Here is a 25,414-nt window from a genome sequence, read left to right as displayed (position 1 = left end):
CTAAAAAAAAAACACAAATACTAAAATTCTGATAATTCAGCAACATTAAAATTAAGAACTTCAATCACTAAAAGATACATAAGAGAGTCAAAAATCCAATCAAATGGAAAGGATATTTGCAATACATGCAAATATCAACAATAAAACATAAACCATACAGAAATTACTATGAATCAATCAGAAAAAGTTAAACAAGCCAAGTAGAAAAATGAGCAAATACATATATAGAGATAGAGAAATAGACAGAGATATAGATATATGTAGATATTTCACAGAATAAGAAACAAACAGTTCATGAATATCTGAAAAGAAGCTGAACCTCAATGGTAGCCAAAGAAATACAGATTCAAATTACAATGATATACCATTTCTTACCCATCAGATAGCTAAAAATTAAAAAGACAGACAATACCAAGCATTGGCAAGGACGCAGAGCAACAGAAACATTTATACATTGCTGGTGGGAGTGTCAACTGGTATGATCACTTTAAAAAACAAAACAATTTGGCATTACCTAATAAAGCTGAAAAAGCCCATATCCTTCTTCTTCTCCAGGATATATACTCTAAAGTCCTGTACATGCACAAGAGACATGTATAAGAATGTTCATAAGCAGCATTGTTAGTAATAGCAAAAAACTAGAAACAGTCCAACTGCTCATCATTCATAACATGTATAAATAAACTGGTATATTCATATAATGAAATACTCCATAGCAATCAAGTTGAATATACTACATACAACACCATGGATGACATAAAAAAACAAAGCCTGATGTTTATAAAATAAATCAGAAAAATATTTTCAGTATTACTCCATTATATAAAGATAAAAAACAGGCAAACAAAACCATACTTTTTTTTGTTTGTTTGGAGAGAAAAAGAGAAATTTTTAAATACAATTCAAGGTAGTGGTGAGGGAATAATAAGAAAAGGAATGTGATTTAGACCATACAGGGGTTTCCAAGGAATTGGTAACATTTTACTTCTTAATCTGAATTTGGATTGACAAGTGTTCAAAGTATTATTTTTAAACTATAAGCTGTACAAACATGTTTTATATATTTTTGTATGTTTCAGTTTTAAAACACATTGTAAGTCATAGATAAAAACTACTAGAGAATACATGCAAATATATGCTTCCTGACACACTGTAAAAAATAGGGGAGGGGAGGAAGATAAGCAAACCCGGAAACTAAGTGTTATTCTACAGTAGAAATAGATAAACTGACACTTATACAATGGAGTATTATACATGGAGTTAAACTGAATCAATTAAGTGCGCATGTATAAACAAGGATCAAATCTAAAAATGTGATAGGTTTTAAAAAGCAAGTATAGAGAATATTTACAGTATACTTTTTATGTAAAAGGTTAAACTATAATTATTTTATGGACACATACATGTGTAATAAAAGTATAAAACAGGACAGGACACATGTAAATGTCCATAAAATAAGCACGAGACAGGAGAGAATTGGATCAGGGAAGAGAACAAAGAGAGCTTCAACTATCACTATGATCTTTTGCAAATTAGAAGATTTATAATTTAAAAATATATATCCTCTCCCAAAAGAAATATATGGAAATATTCTCCCTCTTTCCCTCCCTAACATATACCCACAGAGAGAGAAAGAGCAAATTTTGGAAGAGCAAAGAAAAACCTTGCCACTTGGTATTTGCCACTATCTCTCAAGCGGGTGCATTCAACCTTCCAGCTCTTGCTTTTAAAATATACATCAATTTAGCATCTGACAAGGCATTAAAAGTGGTTGCCAGTGAAAAATATCTCCATAATATTTCAGTTCACACTCAATACAAATATCCAAAGCTGTTAAACACTTCCTGCTACTCCTGACAACCAATAATCACAAGTTATGATTTTCTAATTTAATAGAAATAAAAATGTATCTACAGAAGTTGATCTATACTAAACTGAGCTGGACAAAGATACTTGGATGAAATACTGCATATAGTATCATTCCTCTCACTAATATGAACATAATTACAATGCTTTATTTTTATTTTAAAACTGTGATTTTCCCTAAAACTCTTGATCCAAGAACTTCAACATTAATGTTAAAAAAAACACACACACACAGCCAAAACCGGTTTGGCTCAGTGGATAGAGCGTCGGCCTGCGGACTCAAGGGTCCCAGGTTCGATTCCGGTCAAGGGCATGTACCTTGGTTGTGTGCAAGAGGCAGCTGATCGATGTTTTTCTCTCATCGATGTTTCTAACTCTCTATCCCCCTCTCTTCCTCTCTGTAAAAAATCAATAAAATATATTTAAAAACACACACACACACACACAACACAACACACACACACACACACAAACAACAACCAAATCCCTAGATTTCACCAGCCTAATGTAAAAGGTATTTCCTCTATCTTAAGGCAATTTGGTCTGATTCTGACTCCCAGTTATTGACAAATAAATGACTTAAGTCTCATGTTTTTTTAATCTTCAAAAGAGATGCAAATTTTGCATTCTATTGCATAATACAGCCATATTTGTTTAAATTTAAAAAATCTTTTTCTGAAATAAATTTAAGTAAATCATATTCCAAAAAGACTGCCAAAATATGCTTAAATGTTAGAGCCTAGCACACCAACTCAGACTTCAGATACACATGCCTAAGCATGAGAAACATAGTATGTAATTTACATAGAGTTTACAATGTTGAATACTGGTTCATTCCTACATATGAAACCCAGAGGAGAAAAAAATAATTTAAAAATGCCACTTCAAAAATCACTATTGAAATAAAACACAGGAAGTGGGTAAAAAACAAAATAGATTTTTAAAGTATGTGAACTATTTCGATAATGATACTGATGAACTTTGAATATGGACCGTGTATTAAAAAGAATAGTATTGTTCCATATTAAATGTCCTGACTTTAATCATTGTACTCTAGTTAAGTAAGGGAGGTCCTTCTTTAATCTTAAGGTACGCTGAAGTATTTAGGAGTGAAGAAACATGATGCCTACAACTTACTGTCAAAAACCTCCTCCAGGGGGTGGGAGTGGCCAGGGACAGGTCAATGGGGGGAAAGGAGATATATGTAATACTTTAAACAATAAAGAATTTTTAAAAAATCCATGTACAAACACGTGGGGGTAAGGAGAAAGGGACATAAAGGGAAAGGAAGGGAGATGAAGGGAAAGTGAGAGAGAACAAATAATAAAACATCGAACAAATGGAGCAAAATATAAATAATTAGTAAATCTGGATAAAGAATATGAGGGGCTGCCCTGGCTGGGTGGCTCAGTTGGTTGGAGCATCATCCTGTACACCAAAAGGTTGCAGGTTCGATTCTCAATTCTCAGCAGGGCACATACCTAGGTTGCAGGTTTGATCCCGTCAGGGTGTGTATGGAAGGCAATGAATTGCTGCCCCTCGCGCTCGCGCGCTCGCGCGCTCTCGCTCTCGCTCTCGCTCTCTCTCTCTCTCTCTCTCTCCTTCTTGCCCCCCCCTCTAAAATCAATAAACATATCCTCCAGAGAGGATTTTTTTTTTAAAGGCTATGAGGGGCTTTTATACTATTATTGCAAGTTTTCTGTCAGTTTTAAATTATTCAAAACTTTAAAAGTACATAAGTGACACTGGCAGCCCCAGAACTCCAAGGTAGTGTTTACCTACCAAAACAATTTGCCCCCATTTTAGGCGGTCATCATTTTAGCTAACATTTTAAGTCACATTCAATTGTGAAAATTATTTTCCTAACACAATTCTTTAAAAAAAAAATCAATCAAATTTCTAAATCACCCTTTTCTAGTTACGTGAAAAAAATAATGCAGTTGATGCTAAAAATGAAAACAAATATCCAAACAGTAGAGTCCAAAAAGCCGAAGCTGCATGTCTGCTGTTTACCTCTGGGATTCAAATTTTTAAGAACATATTAACAATTAAATATTCTAGCACAATTCACAAATTGTAAATCTTAATTAAAAACTGCAGAAGTCAGCACAATCAGTGAAGATCCCAATCCAGGCTTACTCCTTCCTAAGGCTGAGAAAACAGTTTGTGAATGGCAAAGATTCTATGTGCTAGTTGTAGCATGGTATTTAAAACAATCCCAAACTCATCACAGGGAAGGAAGAGGCTTTTCATGTAACACAGTTCAAGCACCTGCCACTGTGCTTAGTTTGCAACTAAGCCTGAGCTACTTGGTCATGTACTAATGGCCATTTGTTACAAGAGGCTGAATGAAAGAATTGCATTCATTAAAAAAAAGAAAGATACAGCTCAAACTAAACTTGGACTCATCACAAAGAAGATAAAGCCTACAGAAATTTAGCTCTAGGGTTGAGTCCTATAGAGTTCATATTGAGATGACCCACTATTGTCTACTTTTAACCATTTCCTCCCTATGTAAAAATGATTCTCTTATAGTCAATGAGGAAAAAAAAAGTTGATGTTACAAAATACACACTTTGCATAATACATTAATCTTCAACTTATCTGAAAACTAATATGCAAATGAAATTACAGAGGTGGAAATGCTCTCCGGTCCATAAGTAAGCAACAATTTAAGAACATAAGGAAGCCTGGCTGGTATGGCTCAGTGGTTGAGCGACGACCCATGAAACAGGAGGTCATGGTTCAGTTCCCAGTCAGGGCACATGCCTGGGTTGCAGGCTCCAAGCCCAGTAGGGGGGCTGCAGGAGACAGCCAATCAACAATTCTCTCTCATCACTGTTTCTTTCTCTCTCTCCTCTCCCTGCCTCTCTCTGAAATCAATAAAAACATATATTTTTTAAAATTTTAAAAAGAATCTAAGGTAAAATTAGATATTTGAGCCAACAGTCCTCCTTCAAGCAAATTTTTAAAAATCTCATTTTACAGCACAAGAAGTGCAGGAATGGACTATGGACCTTGGAATTCACTGATCTTACCACATACCCTATCACCCGGAGGCATCTAATCTAACATAATAATAGAATGGCCTGCTTAAAACTTGGTTACAATGCTACTAGAGACCAAATCCTCAAGTATATCCTTTGAATCAATAACCAGTATACATTGTTTTCTCCAAAGCCAGAATAGATGTGTCTGAGAATCAAGTGGTGTAAATAGAAGTGGTTTCTCTCATTATCCCTAAAAAACCCATTAGCATAATTTTTGCTTCCAGTGCCCTACAGCTTTGCTATCTGTTGGTTTTGAGGTCTTGGTTCCCAATAAAAGAATGATTTCACCACAGTCCATTAAATTAGAAGTTGATACTGTTTCATGATCACTGTACCATTAAATTAACATTTTAAACCTCAGCACTACTGACATTTTGAACTGGATAATTCTTTGCTATTGCGGGCCATTCTGTGCATTACAGGATGCTGCCCTCTACCTAAAATACTCTGGACATTGCCATGTTCCCTAGGAGGCAAAACTACTCTCAGTTGCAAACCACTGCAATAAATCGACAGGCAAAGAAGGGGGTCATCTGACTGATATAATTCATATGGGTAACTTACATAGGAGATACCAGATACTGCTACATAAAGAGGACAGGGAAGACCCTGCCTATAACCCTGAGGATTATCTGAAATATCTCTTATACATGTGTAATAGAAAATGTTAACAGAAAGAAAAACACAAAGCAGGACCACTTAGGATTCATATTCTTCAGTAATGAAGGTTTGGGTTACCCCACCAGCTAAGGTTCTGATGAGGGTAAAAGAGAACATGGAATGGGCAGAAGAATCCTAATATATAAACACCCAGAGTCCGTTACGACCAACCAAAAGCTCAACTAAACACCGGAATTCAGTCCTGCAGTCAGTGCCGCCAGTGCAGGTGCAGCGACCCAGCACTGACTGCCGAGGGGGCTGTGGATCAGGCCCAGAGAGAGAGGCAGGGTCTGATCCACAGCCTCCATGGCAGCTGTTGATCAGCCACTGCCTCTTTCTTTCTCTCCGGGCTTCGCCAGCAACTGTGCCTCTGTTTCTCTCCGGGCCTCTGCAGGGGCTGCTGATCAGCCCCGCCTCTCTGATCAGGCCTGGAGATAGGCCCGGAGACACTGACTGGCATAGAAACTGACCAATCAGTACCAAATGTGGGTGAACTGTGAGGAGCCAATGGTTGCCTAGGAGGTGGAGCTTTTGACGCTGACTGGCATAGAAACCGACCAAACAGAACCAAATTGGCCGGCAGGGGAGGGCAGTTGGGGGCAAGATCAGGCCGGCAGGGGAGGGCAGTTGGGGGCGAGATCAGGCTGGCAAGGGAGGACAGTTGAGGGCAAGATCAGGCCAGCAGGGGAGGGCAGTTAGGGGCGATCAGGTAGGCAGGCAGAGGCAGTTAGGGGCGATCAGGCAGGCAGGCAGAGGGGTTTGGGGCAATCAGGTAGGCAGGCAGAGGCAGTTAGGGGAGATCAGGCAGGCAGGCAGGCAGGTGAGCCGTTAGGAGCCAGCAGTCCCAGATTGCAAGAGGGATGTCCCCAATTGGAGAGGGTGAAGGCTGGGCTGAGGGAATCCCCCCCCTCCATGCACGAATTCGTGCACCAGGCCACTAGTGTAGTTATAAAGATGAACTACAATCTCTCAACTAGTTAACTGAAGCAAGGTCTATAGTAGTTATACATATTTTCTTCTTTGCTTACTACAGAATATTGTATGTGAGTGTACAAACCAATTTCTTCTGTCTTCTCAATATAGTATACACATTTTATTAGTAAAGGTTAACTCTGTAACTAAGTCTTTAGGTAGCAAGATATTCAGAGACTATGAATTTGAGGCATAATTAGCATAGCCTAGAAATGAATGTGTGACTGTCACCCAGAGATGGATACAATGAATATTGGACCTTGGCTCCTCATTTTGGGAAGAGACTAAGGACATCTTCATTTTTACAAAAAAGACTTTCATTTTCTTAGATAAAAGTATAGAGTGTTTGCAGTTTGTACACAAGATCAAATATCTGTATAAAGACATGTATGGCTGCTAAGTAGCCAAAGGGGTAGACTATGCCAACTGCTAAGTTGCGGTCTCTCATCTCCACATCTATCCTTCTGTACTTTGTTTTCTGGTGGTGGGGCTACCGTGCAAACTACATTTCTCCTTTGCCAGCAGGCTCCTTGTTATTAGGCTCTGCCGAGGGTACACCAAGGTATTGTAAGACTGGAGAAGGGACAAAGGACATGATTTTTCCTGTTTGCTTCTTGTTCCCATCAGCATCACTCCAGCTGAATTTTTCTTTACAGTCTAATAACAGAAAGAACCCTTACATGTATTCTAGTTTCTAGAAGTCAAGCAGAGAATTAGACTGTCAAATGTTAGCTGACTTCTGTGATATACAATCAAAATTGTTGTTAAAAACAAACAACAATCCCTGGCTGGTTTGACTTAGTGCAGTAGTCGGCAAACTGTGGCTCGCGAGCCACATGCGGCTCTTTGGCCCCTTGAGTGTGGCTCTTCCACAAAATACCATGTGCGGGCGCGCACATACAGTGCGATTGAAACTTCGTGGCCCATGCGCAGAAGTCGGTTTTCGGCTCTCAAAAGAAATTTCAATCGTTGTACTGTTGATATTTGGCTCTGTTGACTAATGAGTTTGCGGACTGAGGGGTCCCAGGTTCGTTTCCAGTCAAGGGCACATGCCTGGGTTGTGGGCTCGATCCCCAGTTGGGGGCGTGCAGGATGCAGCCGATCAGTGATTCTCTTCTCATCACTGATGTCTGCATCTCTCTCTTCCCTCTCCCTTCCTCTCTGAAATCAATAAAAATATAAACAAAACAAAAACCTTATGGCCTCATTAAAAGCAAACAAGATCGATAAGCAAAACTCAATGTATTTCTATATATTAGCAATAATCAGAAACTAAAATTAAAAAATAGTATCTGTTAAAGTGGTAATCCTCCCAAAACTAATCTCGGGTTTAATACAACCCCTCACAAAATAGGCTTTTTTACTGAAATAGAAATAGACAAACTGATTCCAAACTCATGGATATGCAAAGGATCTACACTTACTAAAACAATCTTGAGAAAGAACAAAGTTGGAGAATTTACAATATCTGATTTCAGATTTACTATAAAGCTATAATAATAATCAAGGCTATGTGAACTGCCAAAAACAATAAACATAGAATCTCACTAAGTACAAAAATTAACTAAAAATTAGTCATAGACCTAAGTTGTAAAAACTAAAATAAAATTTCTAGAAAAAAACATACAAGAAAAATCCTGTGGTTTTGTGTTAGACAATGGTTTCTTAGATATACTATCAACATTTTCTTTTTTTAAAGAAAAACTGATAAAGTGGTCTTCAGCAAAATTAAGAACATCTGCTTTCAAAAGACTTTGAGAAGAAAAAAGCTAGAAACTGGGAGAAAATATTTGAAATCACATCTCATAAAAGACTTGTATTCAGCATATATTGTAAATTCTCAAAACTTAACAGTAAAAATAAATCAAAAAATTTTATGGGCAAAGATTTGAATAGACACTTTACCAAAGAAAATATTCAGATGGTAGATAAGCACATGGAAAGACGCTTAATATATTAGTTATTAGGGAAATGCAAATCAAAACCATAATGATATACCACTCCATACCCACTAGGATGGCTATAATTAAAATTTTACTACTGTAAAATATTATAATCACTTGGAAAACAATGACTGCAGCTTCTTAAAAAGTTAAAATAGGGATCCTTTGCAGGGACTTGGGGAGCCTAAGGAGCACAGATCTAAGTTCTTGGCTCCCCTGGAGAAATGAGGACTTGACTCATCCCCAGGATGGACCCTAAATTACTCCTTATTGTCTAGGACAGTGGGGTCCTGTCCTCAGGAGCTGGGAACTTTTTGTTGCTCCTTCACTTCCCAAAGCCCAAAAGAGAAGTTGCACTGGGCAGGCTATTTGTGGGATTGGGGGAGGGAGGTGTCCCAAGGGAGGGAAGTGTCCCAGAGGAGGGAGGCCAGAATCCTGGTCTTAGCTCTGCCCTGAGTGGCCTTGGACAAAGCCCTTGCCCCCTCTCCAGGCACCCTTCTGCCTGTGTCAGGTTCTATGTGGAGTCTGAGAGCTTTTCCCACCTCTACCAACTGACCACCTCAGGTCTGTCCCCCCTGAGATGACCCCTCCAGTCACCACCCTTCACTGAGGGTCTCAGTTCCCCAGGGGTCTGGCGTTCATTTTCCCACCTCCTCCTAGAAACCTGAGGGTTACTTTTGTACAAACTCTCCCGAGTCTGGGGGCCTCTGATAGCAACAGGACACATTGGGTCGTCCCCTCACTCTACATTAGGCACTTTATTGGGTTTTAGTGAGATGAGTTTAACCCCTGCTCTTCGGAGCCTGTAAGGGAAGATTAAAGAGCTTCCTGGAAAGGGCTGTGGAGTGAGAGGGGTCAGGTAGAGGAGGAGGCCAGCAGCACACTGGGGTAGGGGTTTGGGGCCAATGACTACCCCAGACTTGTTTTTGTAATGATTTGTAAAGGAATAAATGCACCTAAGTTCCAATAAAAAAAAAAAAAAGTTAAACATACATCCACGATATGACCCCGCCATTCCATTCCTTTGTATTTACTTCAGAGAAAGTATATATCCACACAGTCATGTACATGAATCTTCACAACAGATTTGTAATAGCTAAAAACTTGGAGCAACCCCAATATCTATCAACAGGTAAATGAAAGAAACAAATTGTGATATACAGACTGAGCAAAACAGCTCCTAGGGATAGGATAAATATAGGAATGAGTTATGGGAGCTGGAGGAAACGTTTTTGGGTGTTAGGTTCATTATCTTCATTGTAGTGATGTTATCACAGGCTTGTAAGTATATAAAAACTCATCAAATTGTCCATTTAAAATGTGTGCAGTTTATTTACTGTATGGCAAGTTTACCTTAATAAAGCTGTAGAAATTCTATTATCCTAGAATAAAAAATAAAATTCCTAAGAGCAGGGAGGAAAAAGAGGCAATGTTTTTGTATAATTATTCATCTTGGGTATACATTTATTCATAGCCAATTGTGTGCTCTTCATTTTTGCCTTTAATTTTACCCTTCCACTTGAGACATTTCCCTTCCGTCTAAAGAACTCCCATTGGTCATTCTTTTAGAGCAGGCCTGCTGATGATTAACTCTCAGCTTTTGTCTAAAAACGTCTTTATTTCTGAAGGATATTTCTGCTGGAAATAGAATTTTAACATGGCAGTTTTTCCTTTCAACACTTTAAAATGTCTTTCCATTATTTCCTAGTTTCCACCATTGTGTTCAAAAGTCAGTCATCAGTTATATTATTGTTACTTTTAAAATAATGCATCTTTTGTTTCCTTCTGTTGCTTTTCAGAGTTTCTCTTTGTCTCTAGTTTCAAAAGTTCAATTAACAGAGCATAAGTGTACTTTTCTTTATATTTATCCTGCTTAGGCTTTGCTACACTACTTGAATCTGTGGGTTAATGTCTTTCATCAGTTTGGGAAAACATCTTAACCCTTTGCACTCGCTTGCTTTTTTCTCGATTCCTTTATTCTAATGCTAACCGTGTCGAGTCACACTCGACATCCGAGTGCAAAAGGTTAATACTATTACTTCAAATATTTTCTTCCACACTAATCTCCCTTCTATACGTCTGAGTCTCCAATTATCCATTATTTAACTTTTTGGTGTTCTACATATCTCTTAGGTTCTCTTGCACCGTTTCCATTCTTTTTTTCTTACTGTGCTGCATATTGGATATTTTTTATTGACTTATCTACAAATTATTTAATCTTTTTTTATATATTTTATTGATTTTTTACAGAGAGGAAGGGAGAGGGATAGAGAGTCAGAAACATCGATGAGAGAGAAACATCGATCAGCTGCCTCCTGCACACCCCCTACTGAGAATGTGCCCGCAACCAAGGTACATGCCCTTGACCGGAATCGAACCTGGGACCCTTCAGTCCGCAGGCCTACGCTCTATCCACTGAGCCAAACCGGTTAGGGCAAATTATTTAATCTTGACTTCTGTTGTGTATAATCTGCTATTAAATCCATCCAATGTATAATTAATCTCAGATACTGTGTGTTTTTGTTGTTGTAGGTTTGTTGTTTTTAATGTCAGGCACTATACTGAGCCCTTGGAGTAAAGCAGTGAACAAGACAGACATAATCCTGCTCTCATGGAATTTAAATAGTGTACATTCAATTGACCTGTTTTCCCACTTTTTTTAAAATATATTTTATTGATTTTTTTACAGAGAGGAAGGGAGAGGGATAGAGAGCTAGAAACATCGATGAGAGAGAAACATCGACCAGCTGCCTCCTACACACCTCCTACTGGGGATGTGCCCGCAACCAATGTACACGCCCTTGACCAGAATCGAACCTGGGACCTTTCAGTCCGCAGACCGACGCTCTATCCACTGAGCCAAACCGGTTTCAGCCCCACTTTTTTTTTTAGACAACGAAGAACAATGCAAGAAGTGAAATGAGGTCCTGCTAATTAACATATAAGTAAAAGACCATAAGCAATCAAGGTTGTGTTTTTTATTCCTTTCTATGGATTTCAATTCTGTATAGAAATTCTTCAATTTTCCATCCATTTTGTCCATCATTTCATGTTTTTCCTTTAGCATATTAAAGTCTTTGTCAGCTAACTTCAATTTATCTGTGGGTCTACTTCTATAGTTTATGTCTATTCTTGATTATGGGTCATAGTTTTTCACTTTTTCAAATTTTCAGAAATTGTTCATTGTATTCTAGATATTATACATGAAAGAACTTCAGAAACTCCAGAATGTATCTTCCCAGTGCGAGTTCTCCATTTATTCTATTAGGCAAAAGGGATGAGAGAGTTTGATCATTTCAATCCACTCAGGAATTGAACTGTGTGGGAGCTATACTGCAGTTTTAGTAAGACTCAGTTCACCTCTGGTTCATCCTTTTTCTTTAGTCTGTTTCCAAAATCAACAAATGTCAGCAATCTGCTTCTCTCCTAACAAAGGGCTCTTCTATCTCTGGAATTTTAATTCATCTAGTCCTCATTATTTCTACAGTCCTCCAATACTTTTTAAAATATGATCTTAAAAGTTCATCCAGTTTTTTCTATTTGTCAGAGTAGTATAGATGACTGTGCTGTGATCTACTAAATACTACCCAGAAACTAAAGTCTCCCTGCATGTCATACAGCAGTGATTCACAAACCCAGCTTTCTGCACACCCCCTACTGAGAATGTGCCCGCAACTAGAGGACCAGTGCACAAAATTTGTGCACGGGTAGAGTCCCTAGGCCTGGCCGGTGATCAGGGCTGATCGGAGCCTTCCGACTGCCAACCAGGACCTCCCTTCCCCAGCTGCTAGCTGCCTGCCAGGGTCTCCCTTCCCTGGCTGCCAGCCGGGGCTTTCCTTCATGTCACACCGCCCCCTGGTGGTCAGCACACGTCATAGCGAGCAATCGAACTCCCAGTCTCCCGGTCGAACTCCCGAAAGGACACTTTGCATATTAGCCTTTTATATATATAGATGATCTGGGGAGATTTTTAAAACTACAACCCATTTTCCATGCCTTTAGAATACATAGATGTTTTGTGGGTCCAGGAAATCTGTACTAAAAATCTTAAGCGATCTGGTAAAGCTGACATATCTAAAGAAACTAATGTGCCTGTACCAGTTGTTCCTCCTCCCCCTCCCCCAGAGGTCAGTATATATAAGGGCATTTAAGACAGAACATACGCTATATACAATGGACAAATTGAAAGAAGAGTATAAAAATAGTTAAGAGTTCAGAATAACTGAAAACATTAAAGATAATATGTTAAAATAAATATTTAAAGGCTTTTAAAACTATATTAAGAAGAAGAGGAAGGTTACAAACCACTAGTTAGAGTATTTGGTATAATACCAACAGGAGATTAAAAGCAGAATTACTTGATTCAATTTTATTTCTAATTGTTTTAGCAGAAGACAAAATAATCTTCAAATTTGAAAAGAACACTGCTGAGAGCCATCCGAACCCTTAGATAAAGCTTAAAGCTCCCGCCTGCTGTATTTGAATTCAAGTCTACATGAACTATTCCAAAGGTACAGATGAAAATTTAGATAAGAGAAATGCTGTCAGTGAACTTTGAGAAGTCATGAAAAATAGAAAGGTGCCACAGCAGGCATGATAAAATGTTGCCCCAATTGTCAAAACACAGGGGTAGGTAAAGGGGAAAGGTGATTTAAGGACTATGGACTTAATTTAATGTCAACATCCAGGTAATTTTAAGACTGGTTACTATGCAGATAACTTTTAAGTACTTATGAAAGGAGCATCTACTAACAATGATGAAATCTTACCTGTGTAAAATGCTTTCGCTTTAAGTTTAGAGTTTACATAAAGTACCTTCACATATATTACCTATCTTTGACTCACACAAGCTCTATGAAAACGAGCAGATAGTGTTATGTCCCCTCCCAACCACCACACACACTCTTCAAAATATTAGGAATCTAAGGCTCAGATACCTGGCCTTGACCAGGTTAACTCATTCTTCTTTTTCTTTCAGAAAATTAGTCTTCTTTCAGAAGACTCAAACTCAAGTCTTCTGATTCCTAATTGAGTATTGTTTTCATATCACACAGCTCTTAAAGTCAGCATGAGTTAAGAATAAGTCATGCTGTGGATGGACCTAGAGGGCATTATGCTAAGTGTTAAATAAATTAGAAAGAGAAAGACAAATATCATATGATTTCACTTATATGTGGAATCTAATGAACAAAATAGAAACAAACTCATAGATACAGAGAACTGACTGACAGTTGTGGGAGGGGGGGGGGCGACAGGGGAGGGTGGTTGGGATGCTGGGTGAAAAAGGTGAATTAAGCAGTACAAACTGGTAGTTACAGAATAATCACAGAGATGTAGCTTACAGCATTGGGAATATAGTCAACAATATTATTATAACTATGTATGGGGCCAGGTGAGTACCTGAAGCAGCAGGCGACCACTCTGTAAAGTACAAAATAATATTGAATGTAAACTGTAATTGAAAAATTTTTTAAAAATCAAAAAAGAGCCCTAGCTGGTTTGGTTCAGTGGATAGAGTGTCATCCTGTGGACTGAAGGGTCCCGGGTTTGATTCCAGTCAAGGCACATGCCTGGGTTGCAGCGTCAATCCCCAGTAGGAGGTGTGCAATGATTCTCTCTCATCATTAATGTTTCTCTGTCTCCCTTTCCCTTCCTCTCTGAAATCAATAAAAATGTATATTTAAAAAAATTTTAAAGAAAATGGATAGGAAAAAAGTCATGCTGAAATGAAATGATAACTGGAACTGCTTCACAATAATGGAGAGGTGCTGGGCAGAAAATGGGTAGGCGTACAAATGAAATAAAGCTGAATAGAAGCTGGGTAACAGGTACATGGGGATTCATTTACAATCAATTCTCTACTTTTGCATACGTTTGAATTTTTTTATAATAAAACTTACAAAAAAAACATGCACATATATGCCAATTAATATTATTTGATTGGTTTACTGTACTGGTAATCAGATGAACACCAAAAATACAGAGTACCTGAAGCTCAGCATTTTTAAGCCTTTTTTTCAAGTGTCACATAACACCCTCATATCAAAAATATTGAGAGAAAAAATGAAAAATGGTATGCCTGAGTACTGACCACCATTGCACCAAGAGGCAAACAACCAGAATGGTGAGATGTCTTAAAATTATGTGCTATAAGAAATAGTCGAATGTATGACATTTTTCAGGGGGGAAGGAGGAACAACCTATGCAGTACTTAAGATTTGTCTTCAATTTTTAAAAAATATTTTTATTGATGTTTAGAGAGAAAAAGAGAGGGAGAAAGAGAAACATCGATGTGAGAGCACAACATCGATCAGATGCCTCCTGCAAGCCCCCACCAGGGATGGAGTCTTCAACCCAGGCATGTGTCCTGAGCAGGAATTGAACAGGCACCCTTTTGGTGCACGGGATGATGCTCAACCAACTGAGCCACAATGGTGAAGGCTGTCTTCAAATATTTTTAAAGTAAAAGGACAAACTTATTCCGAAGAGTTATAGAGGACAGAATTAGGAACAATGAATAAGAGACTCGAGGAGGCCAAATCCCACTTTTCCACTCTTCCTCCTCTTCCTTAAGGATCATGACTCATGTGGTGCTAATAACTAACAAAGCTTGTCATAGTCACCTACCAACTTTCTAGATATTTCCCCCCATCATCTAAATAATTTGTCTCTTGGCTCAGTTTCTCCTCTACCTCACCATCTACCACCATCTGGGTATCATCTAGGTTAATGTTGCCTGATAAAATACGTAACTCCCAATTAAATCAAACATGAGTAATTTTTTTAGTGTAAGATATCCCATGCAATATTTGGGAAATACTTACACTAAATATTTATTCATTGTTTATCTAAAATTCACATTTAACAGGGCATCCTATATTTCTATTTGCTAAACCTAGCAACCCTAATCTAGGTGATTTCAATGTCAAGGTGGAGCACCTATTCAAACCCTGGTCCTCAACCTTCCTTGATCTCCTCAATTCTAGTGACTTTGACCATAACAAAGATATGGTCTCCAAATTCAGATGTGTCTTTAACACTGCTCAATACTGCTAAGTGTCCTTGAACGGCCGACTCTTATTTACTCCAACAGCTATTAAGAATCAAATCCCTTCTTTCTTGCCCTAGCTGGTTTGGCTCAGTGGATAGTTTCAGCCTGCGGAAGGGTCCCGGGTTCGATTCCAGTCAAGGGCACGTGCCCAGGTTGCGGGCTTGATCTCCACTAGGGAGTATGCAGGAGGCAGCTGATCAATGATTCTTTCTCATCGAGGTTTCTATCTACCTCTTTCTCTCCCTTTCCTCTCGGAAATCAATAAAAATCTATAATAATAAAAGCGTAATATGCTAATTAGACCAGAGGTCCTTCTGGACAAAGCCAGGGCTGCAAGGGAAGCCCGGGTCCCAGGTGCCAGAGGGAAGCCACTGCTGGCAGCTGGGGGAAGGAAGGCCTACTCTTGCACGAATTTCGTGCATCGGACCTATTGTATATTAATAAATAAATATATAAATAAAACAAAAATCTATTCATTATCTATATATATAAAAGCCTAAGTGACCATTACGACCAAATGACCAGAACGACCAGTCAACCAGTCACTATGACGTGCATTGACCTCCAGGGGGCAGACGCTCAATGTAAGAGCTGCCCTCTGGTGGTCAGTGCACTCCCACAGCCAACCTCCCATGGCTGGCCAACCTCCCGCGGTCCCTCCCCCAGGCCAGTACCACTCCCCAGCCAGCTGGCCAACCTTATGCGGTCCCTTCCTTCATCCCTCCCCACAGCCGGCAGGCCCTGATCAGCCCGGCCCCGATAGGGACTGGGCAAGATGGCCCCAATCAGCCCTGATCGCCAGCCAGGCCTAGGGACCCCACCCATGCACGAATTCGTGCACCAGGCCTCTAGTAAGACTCATAAAAGTTTTGAACTGTCCGATCATATTTCTCCTGTTTTATAGATAAGGAAATAACTCAAAATTTAAGAGATTTATTTAACATTGCAAAGGTAGTTTGTCAGGGTAGTAACCAGAGCACAGATCTTCATTGATCTCTGTTGCCAAAAGTTGACCAAAACAAAATCTATCTCTTCCATTCCCAACTGAAAATTCAGTTATTAAAAGCCAAAAACTGAAACATAACAGGAAATACAAAAATGCTTCTTTTTCCCCCCCTTAGTCCAAAAGGAAGGAGACCTGCCTGGAGCATAAAGACAAAACATTTCCCAGGCCTGATCTGGGACAGAAGTAAAAGGCACTGGTAAAGACAAGAGAGTTGGGGAGATATTCCAAAATTCTAGATGAATGATTTGGAAGGAAAAGAAAAACAAATGCCCAGGAATCCAACAGGACAAGGCACTGAGTACTACCAAAACTTTAAAAGTTGCCTCAATTTTAATCCAATCCTAAGTGGAATGTTCTTAGAGTATGAAAACCAACTTTACAACTGTGGACTCTGAAATGCCAAGATAAAATAATGAAATAAATATATAATCTCATATTTATAATTGTACATTCCTACTGGTGTTCTCAAGATTTTATTGTCTCACCTTCAGGATTCAACTCTCTTCACAAATGTAATGTTATAAAACTAAATAAAAGGGGAAAATGTTACAACTTCCTCTAACAATCCGAGAAGCTTTGATAAGGTGAAAAGAATGATAAATAATGAAATCAAAGATATAATGTTCAAAACTCATTTCTATGTCTAACACATGACCAATCCAAAAAGATTTCCAGATACTCTCATCTCATCTTTAAGTGAAGAATCAAAAACATATTCCTCAATTTACATATTTATACTGTCAGAAAATTTAGATTTCTTTGTAAAGCTCTATTAAAAAGTTACTGCTCTAAGGACTGACACCCACGTTCTAGTTTAAACTCAATTATTTACATGTCATATGATTGTAAACAAATTATTTTGCCTCTCTATTTTTTTCTCATGCAGAGTAGAAATAACAATAATCAATAGAAAAAATACTGCACAGGATGATAATCATGGCAATAATTTTTTATGACTAATTTGACAGCTTCCTTTCAAGTAAAAGATTCGTACCTAAGATACTAAATAAGCCCATGATGTGAGTAGGGCAAGAATTACCCCCATTTTACAGATGAAGACATAGAAAACTGAAGTTCAGAGAGGTTAACTAACTTGTCCAAGACCACATTGAATGGTGCACAGTCAAAAGCTCTTACTATCCAGTATACTGCCATCACAAACCTAGGTGGTAAGAGCTATTCTGTCATGCCCTCACTTAAGGCTGTTATGAGCCACAATTACCCACAAGGTCATTATCTGGGTATAAAACTATGATTAATAATAAGCTAAATAAAAGTCCTTTAGATAAATTTCTAAAAGTTCCTCTATGTATTAAATTAACTTCATGTCTCTTGCACTAGTTACAGCAGCCTGCTGGGGGATATGAAGTAGAGGGAGGGGAGAATTTCATTAAAAAAAAAAAAAAGTTAAGTTCTCTGAAATTCAATAGGGTAAGACACTCAAAGCTATAAAATATAAGTAAGGGCAAGCAACAGCTTATAGGCTGTAGTGACAACACTAAGCTAAACCCAAAAGACTGACAGGCTGTGGTTTAAAGAACATATGCAATCTGGAAGTTTGCACCTCAAGTTACTGCTACTGCAAAGTAATTAGTACCATTTATAGTAAGAATATGTAAAATTTTAGAGGATAATTCCAATTCTTCATTATAATTGGATGGGATTCCATATTAGCATGGGACTTTCTTATCTCAACAGAAGCTCAAGGCTCAAAAGCCATACTCAGAGAACCAAAGAACATAACTATGTATCACAGGCACATAACACTTGAAGTGGTCAAATATGCATTCACCTAAAGAAACTTTAATGACTGCACTATCAATTTCAGTTATTTATTTATATTCCACAACCTGAGAGTGCTCTGTTTACTGAAGGTTCTAACATAAAGTATGACAGAGTAATGTACAAGTTACTGAAACCTTAAACTTAATTAACAGTCACCACAATATAAAACACTTTAACTCTTCTATTCTTCAAGGTCAAAACAAACTTTGTCTCATCTTTCTCTCTCCACCCCCAAAAAAATGGGGTATTCTAAAAGATGTCAGATGAAATGGCCAATGCTTTTATAACTACAAGTCAATTATCTGCAAAGAAAGACCTTAAGATGCCCATATTCTACTTCAATATTGATTCTAAGCCTTTTAACAGTTTAAGCTGACCACAAACCTCCCCTTCTACGTCTTCTATACAATGCTTTCCTCCTTAAACTTCCTTTAAAAAAAATTAGCCTTCCTATACCTCTTGTCTCTTGTCTTATACACACACAGATACACACAGAACCCCCAATGAAGAACAGATTGAGGCCTAAAGAACACATGTGCAAAACACATTTTTAATAAATACACTGCTCACCCTTAAAAGCACGTTGTTATAATGCAACAATAGAGTCTCATAACACCAAATTTGAAAGGCTAAAACAAAAAAGCCCCATAGCAATCTGAGTAAAGAACAAAGATGCAAAAATAAGGCATGATTACTTATTATATCACTAACCTTTCCTGTAAGGACAAAATTATCATGCTAAACACAATAATAATAATAATAATAATAACAACAACAACAATAATGTAGATTTTAGAATCTAATTTCTTATTGGTCAAAAAGTCAAATAAAAAGTATAGGCATATTTAAAATCTAATGTAACAACTGCTGACCCAATTCACAGAACACCTTAAGACAATTTCTATTACACTTCCTAAGCTTAAAGACCCATATTATATAATACATATGTCACAAATTAAATGAAAACAGATAGATTATGGACATCCACAATATGTTACATAAGGATCTGTTACCATGATATGTTACCCAAGTATGTCAGTGAATGCTAAAGTATATATCAGCCAAGGTACATAACAGGGGAATATCTGAAGACAGTCTCACTTATTTAGTAAAAAAAAAAAAAAAAAGTATAAATCTTACATTGAGTAATTTAAAATTTTTCCAAGTATTTCACTTTCATTATCCTATCAGACCACTGTAAAAAAATATCCTTATATAGAGACTTATCACTAAAAATAAGTGACAAATCCAAGATCTCAAAGATAATCAGAGTGAAACTTCATTCAAAAAACATGTTAGCTCTGGGGGAGGACATATAAATATGTATAAGTTCCTCCTTTGAGTTAAAATACCACTTAACTTATAAGACTTAGGCCATTATAAAAACTAAATTAAAATCTGGTTATTTAATAAATATAACAAAGCCAAAATTACTTATTTTAGCCAGTCTACCTTTCAACCAGGAATCGTATGAAAAACACTCCATCAATGAATGACTCACTGTATGCTCATAAGTGTGCTGGGGGCTGGAGAGACTCTAAGAGTTCTAATAGAAGCTTCTTGCTTTTCAGAAAGTTTACACTCTATTTGATAAAAAGATAAGAGAAAAGAAAACAATGCTAAACTGTGTTCAACCAACTCTCCTGAGGGAAGAAACCTTACCGGGTGGTTCTGCAGAACCCCAGGTGACAAGCACACCAAGAAGTGAGATTGCAGTGAGTTCAGTGCAAGAAGACTTCTGGGGGAAAATGAAGTTTGAACTGCCCACTGAAGGAAAGACAGGAAATAGAAAATCACAAAGGAGGAATGAAAGCATTCAGGGGTCGGCATAAATGAAGGCTGAGAAGCAGAAATAAGCAGAAGAGACTGAGCTAGCCTGCCTGGAACATAGGTGCATGCTGAAGCATAATGAGAAATAGCCTGGTAAATTAAGTGGGGTCAGCTCCCAACAGACTGACTGATGTGGCTCAGGGAGATGCTGTTAAAATATTAAAAATCATTGAATATTTAAACTAGAAAGAAAACCTTAGAGATTTTTCTAGACAATTCTTTTCCAACAGATGAGGACATCTAGGATCCAGAGACTTAGGACAGAGGCAAGGAAAAAGCAGAGCAAAACGCAGACTCCCGTTTAGAAACCCCCATTCAGTGATAGGCAACATAGTATGACAGAGAAAATACATCTGCCCAAGAATCAACGAGAACATCGATATATGAAGATCTGCAAGCCACATACAAGACAGTATTGTCTTGGGAATTAGGGGAAATTGGTTTCCAGGCGTAATGGAACACCACAGTGGCATTACAATTCAGCAAAAACCACTGTTTGCCAGAAGGAATCACTTTCAAGAAAACAGCAATCCAGAAGAAAAGCAGAGGGAGAAACTAGTTTTCAGAGAGTTATAAAGGAAATGGGCAGATAAACAGTAGAGGCAGCAGGTATCTGGCAACAAAAGGAAGGAAAAGATTGAACCAGAGAAAGTCATAGGACCAACCAAATGTTTAATTAAGAGAAAAGAAATCTTAGTAAGTTTGAAGGTGAAGAGAAAGATCACAGGGAAAGACTGAATTAGATGCTAGATAAAGGGACTGGGGAACGAGGGTGCACAGAGAACTAATTGAGGACCAGTTGGAAGAAATTTTTTTTTTAAAGATGAGTTCCAAAATAAAGAATAAGCATTTTTTCTTACCATATAATACCTTTTGCCAAAAGAGTATTCATTTTCAACTACTTTATAAGGCCTTATATATATGGCAGGCCAGGCTTTAAGAACAAGACTAGGAGATTTTTTTTTTTAATCCAAAACTGCTTCAAAGTTTTACAAATCTATCTATTTGGCCAATTAACATGTGGCTTGTAACTTCAAAGGCATTTGCCAATCATTTTATACTGTGAATTTTACACCACATATTCAAAGAATATTCCAATTAGCATTCAATTTACAACTACTAATATGCTATTATAACAAATAAAAAAAGTTTATTCTCTGTTATGTTATGTTTTGGAGGTTTTTTATATACTGTTTTTACTTGATGAGATATGGAAAATATAAGTGCTTAAAAGAACATATTTATAACACACATCATTCGGGGGTACTTCTTTAATTTCTTAAAAACAAAACAAAACCTTCATATAAAACCTGTTTTCCTTTGCTCCCTTTCAGAATCAAAGCTCCACAGAGACTGGTGGGGCAACTATATTGTTAAGTACCCAAGCTAATGAGCCACAATTTAAAAATACATACCTAAAATTTGCCTATTTCAACTTAGAAACTTACTGTTGAATACCATAAAGGCAGGTTGAGGATAAAACTGATACATTCAGCTTTCTGGCTGTCCACCTTTGCAACTGCCATTTCCCTAATCAAGGAGATAATCACTTTTAAAACTGGTTAAGAATGGTTCAACTTAGACCATAAATATTAGGTGTAGGTGCATTCCCAGCAGGTTACAGAAATTTTATTTTACACACCTGGAAACAAGGACTTGAGCTCAAAATGTCAAGGTGAGACACTACCACTTCTTTTAGCCAAGGTGCTGAGCAATGCCCACCAGAATACAATAATACAGCCTGGCCAATGTGGCTCAGTGGTTGAGCACCAACCTATGAACCAGGAGGTCATAGTTCCCAGTCAGGGACATGCAGTTCCGATTCCCTGGTTGTGGCTCGATCCCCAGTAAGGGACATGCAGGAGACAGCTGATCAATGATTCTCTCATCATTGATGTGTGTGTGTGTCTCTCTCTCCCTCTCTCTCTCTGAAATCAACATAAATATGTTTTAAATAATACAATAATACAGTGGCTAGGAATACATTTCTGCTTTAATCATCACCAAGTATTCCAAGGCCAACCAAAATACCAATTCAAACATAAACAGAGTTGCCATCTTTAGACTTGCACATACTCATTAGCTCAGTATATACTCTGTGTCTTCAGCTATAATAAAAGGAAGCAATTTGACTCCCTCTGAACCCAACGAAACAAAGTCTATACAATAGATCCAAAATGTAAAACTTTTAGAAATACTTGAAACGTTTAAGACTCTTATACAAATAATTCTCACTATATGCAGAGCTTTTTCCTCCCCTCAGTAAAAATGTAAACTCTTGCCAGACTGGCATGGCTCAATGGTTAAGCGTTGACCTATGAACCAGGAGGTCACGGCCCTATTCCAGTCAGTGCACATGCCCGGGTTGGGGGCTCAATCCCCAGTGTGGGGTATACAGGAGGCAGCCGATCAATGATTCTCTCTCATCATTGATGTTTCTGTCTCTCCCTCTCCTTTCTTCTCTGAAATCAATATAAAAATAAAAAATTAATAATATTTTTAAGTGTAAACTCTTCTCTCCTAACTATACTTAATGCATTATTTTTTTAATCCTACGGGATAATTAGAAAAAATATCCCTGATTGTCCAGCATTCAATACTTTTCATATTGAGGCTCTTGTTATCAAGGTCTGCTACCTGACCTTGGGAAGTCAGTCATTTAACCTCTCTCTGCCTGAGTTTTCTCTTTCTCAACTCAAGGTAAACTCCAATTTGAATTAAATATTTATTACTTCTATTATAAATTAATGTATGTAGGTACCTTATAGTAAACACTGAAAACCCTTATACTTTTGCATCTCAAAGTGAGTGGGCTTTAACCTTGTAAGAGAAAAATATGAGAAATAAAGTTGTCCTATGTATCTTTCTCTTAATTACAACATAAGGAATATATAAAAAATGCTTCTGTTTAAAACTATGTCCTGAACTTTAAACAGATGGTGATGAGTTTGATTCCACAATATTCACAACAAAGCAAACAACAAAGCCTAAGGTCTTTCAACACTGGGGACAAAAAGAAGAAAACATTTTCTTGCATTACTGACCATATAATGAGAATCATTCCTCTTCTGAAATTTAGAAAACTATATTTTTCTTATGTGACATATAAGCCTAGAGATCAACAGGTAAGAAGTAAAGAAATAAAGTTTACAAATTGGAGACAAATTTTTAATTAAAAAAGAATTAGGAACAACTGTGGTATGAATCCTTCAAATTCCCGAATCCAGATTCTGCTGTGTACAAGGTTCAGCTTTGGGGTTCTTCTATGTGCCTTTTAAAAAATTACACAGAGAAAGTCTTTTCGATCAAGTTTTAAATCTAATGCTCTGCCAATAATACCCAATATATGCGGCAACATTTTGCTTCCTCCAATAGATTAGTAGTGCAGTTGGTTTAGATGCTTTTTGGTCTGGAAGCAAAAGGGATGGGTGAAACAATTCCTTCAAGTCTCTGACAGCTTTGTAATTCTAGTTTATCTATGTAGTTTCTTCTCAAATTTCTTCTCAATCCCTCTGCCTATTCCCAAGTATCTTTTAGGTGGGTCAGAAACACTATAAGTCCTGTAACGAAATGTTTACGGATCAAATAAAAGTGGAAGCCACCATTCATTCAGCTCCCACAATCAGTTTTATGACAAAATAGACTGATTCGATCTTAAACAGTTCCCTCATCACAGAAAGCCCGCGGTAGAACTGCAGCTGCAAAAAAACGCATCCCTTTAAACCATCCCCAACTACCTACAGCAACACCAAGTTCAACTAATCCCCATTGACAAGAGGCTGCGTGTGCATTCATTCTGATCAGCCCTAGGGTTGACTGTGTGAAGCTCGGAAATAAAAAGGCACCTCCCCAAGCTATGAAAAAAAAATTTTTTTTTCCATCCCACATATTCTCAATGAAAGTGCTCTTGTCAACCAAGAGGTGAGAGTTAAAAACAATAACACAACACTAGCAGAAGGACGGGCTCTAGGAGCACATCCCAGCTGTCTTTGCTCTCTGTTGTCAAGTGGCTCAGCGGCAGTTTCCCCACTTTCCTTACACCCTTCTCCCCTTACTCCCCAAGAAGCTCACGCAAGAAAAGCAATATTCACATCCTCAGACCGCTGGCAAAAATAAAGGGAGAGACTGCAATTACCAAGGAAGGAGGAACGGGAAAAACGTTTCAGAAGCAGGAGGGATCAAGGACCATGATTTACAGTGCAAACAGCAATGTAAAAGCCAGTCTTGTCTCAGGAGGATATGGGGGGACGCCCGTGTGGGCATCAGAAACCGTGCACTGTGTGTGCACTTGGAGCTCCAGGGGCAGGCTGAGACGGTGGAGCAGAAAGTGAGAAAACCTGTGCTCTCCCTGCTTTCTTCCACTCTTCCCCCTCCAAGAGAGGAAGCTGAAGGAACTGGGGGAGGGGTGGGGTGTTATCGTCCTCCTCCAGGGGGTACACACGCCGGGCCTTGGGGTGCCTTCAGTTGCTCACCCCCAGTTAGGAGGTCCACTGAAGGGAAGAGGAAACCCCTCAATGTGACCCACCTCCGTTCAAAGAAAAAGAAAAAAAAAGTAAGGGGGGGAATGATTAAATCCAGATGGAGAGTCCCAGAAAGCGCCCCCAGGTCACTCATCCTCACTGGCGAGCGGATGGGCTGGGATAATCGGGATGGAGGGTCCGAGGGGAGGTCAGGGGAAAGGCCCACTCCCCGGCTCCGGAGGGAAGGGAGCCCGAGCTCCCCGCGGCGCCCTTCGTCCCCGCACTTCCCCCTAGGCCACCCCACGGATCCCCCTTCCTTTCCTCCGGAGCCCGAGGTGGCCGCGGGGGAGGCGGCGGCTCCTTCCTCCCCCCGCCCGCTCGGTCCCCACCCCCACCCGGCGCCCACCTCCCGCCGCCGCGGGCCCGTTACCTGCTCGTCGAAGCGGTTGACCACGGCCTGGACCCATTCCACCGGCCTGTGCGCGGCCATGTCCTCCCCGCGGCCGGGGGGCGGCGGAGGGACGGGGCGGCCGGCGCCCAGGCCCGGGAAGAGGGCGGGGAGCGGGGGCTGAGGGGAGGGGAGCGGCGAGGAGAGGGGCTGAAGAGTGCGGGCTCCGAACGTTCCCACGGGGGTGGGGATGGGGGGCCCGCGCCGAGCCGGGAGGGGGAGAGGGGAAGGGGGCGTCGGCGAGGAGGCCGGGGGGAGGGGGGCGGGGGAGGGGGACCCGGGGAGGGGAGGGGGCCTCCTGGTCGCTCTCCCCACTAGCGCCGTCTCCCCACAGCCATCACAG

The 25,414-nt window shown here is 39.1% G+C and overlaps 1 protein-coding gene across 2 annotated transcripts in view; it reads right to left on the bottom strand.

The window, feature by feature from the left end:
• The window catches only part of NF1 (neurofibromin 1), a 237,669-nt gene extending 212,482 nt beyond the window's left edge, over nt 1–25,187 (bottom strand). For both annotated transcript variants that reach the window (XM_008147785.3, XM_008147786.3), the window contains exon 1: nt 25,054–25,187. In XM_008147785.3, the coding sequence (XP_008146007.1) occupies nt 25,054–25,113 (60 nt within the window). In that variant the 5' untranslated portion in view covers nt 25,114–25,187. The remainder of the gene's footprint in view (nt 1–25,053) is intronic.
• Between the last annotated feature and the right edge of the window lie 227 nt (nt 25,188–25,414).

Source organism: Eptesicus fuscus, chromosome 20 (genome assembly GCF_027574615.1).
Source record: "Eptesicus fuscus isolate TK198812 chromosome 20, DD_ASM_mEF_20220401, whole genome shotgun sequence".
Classification (NCBI taxonomy): Eukaryota; Metazoa; Chordata; class Mammalia; order Chiroptera; family Vespertilionidae; genus Eptesicus; species Eptesicus fuscus.
This window is presented reverse-complemented; position numbering and strand designations above follow the sequence as displayed.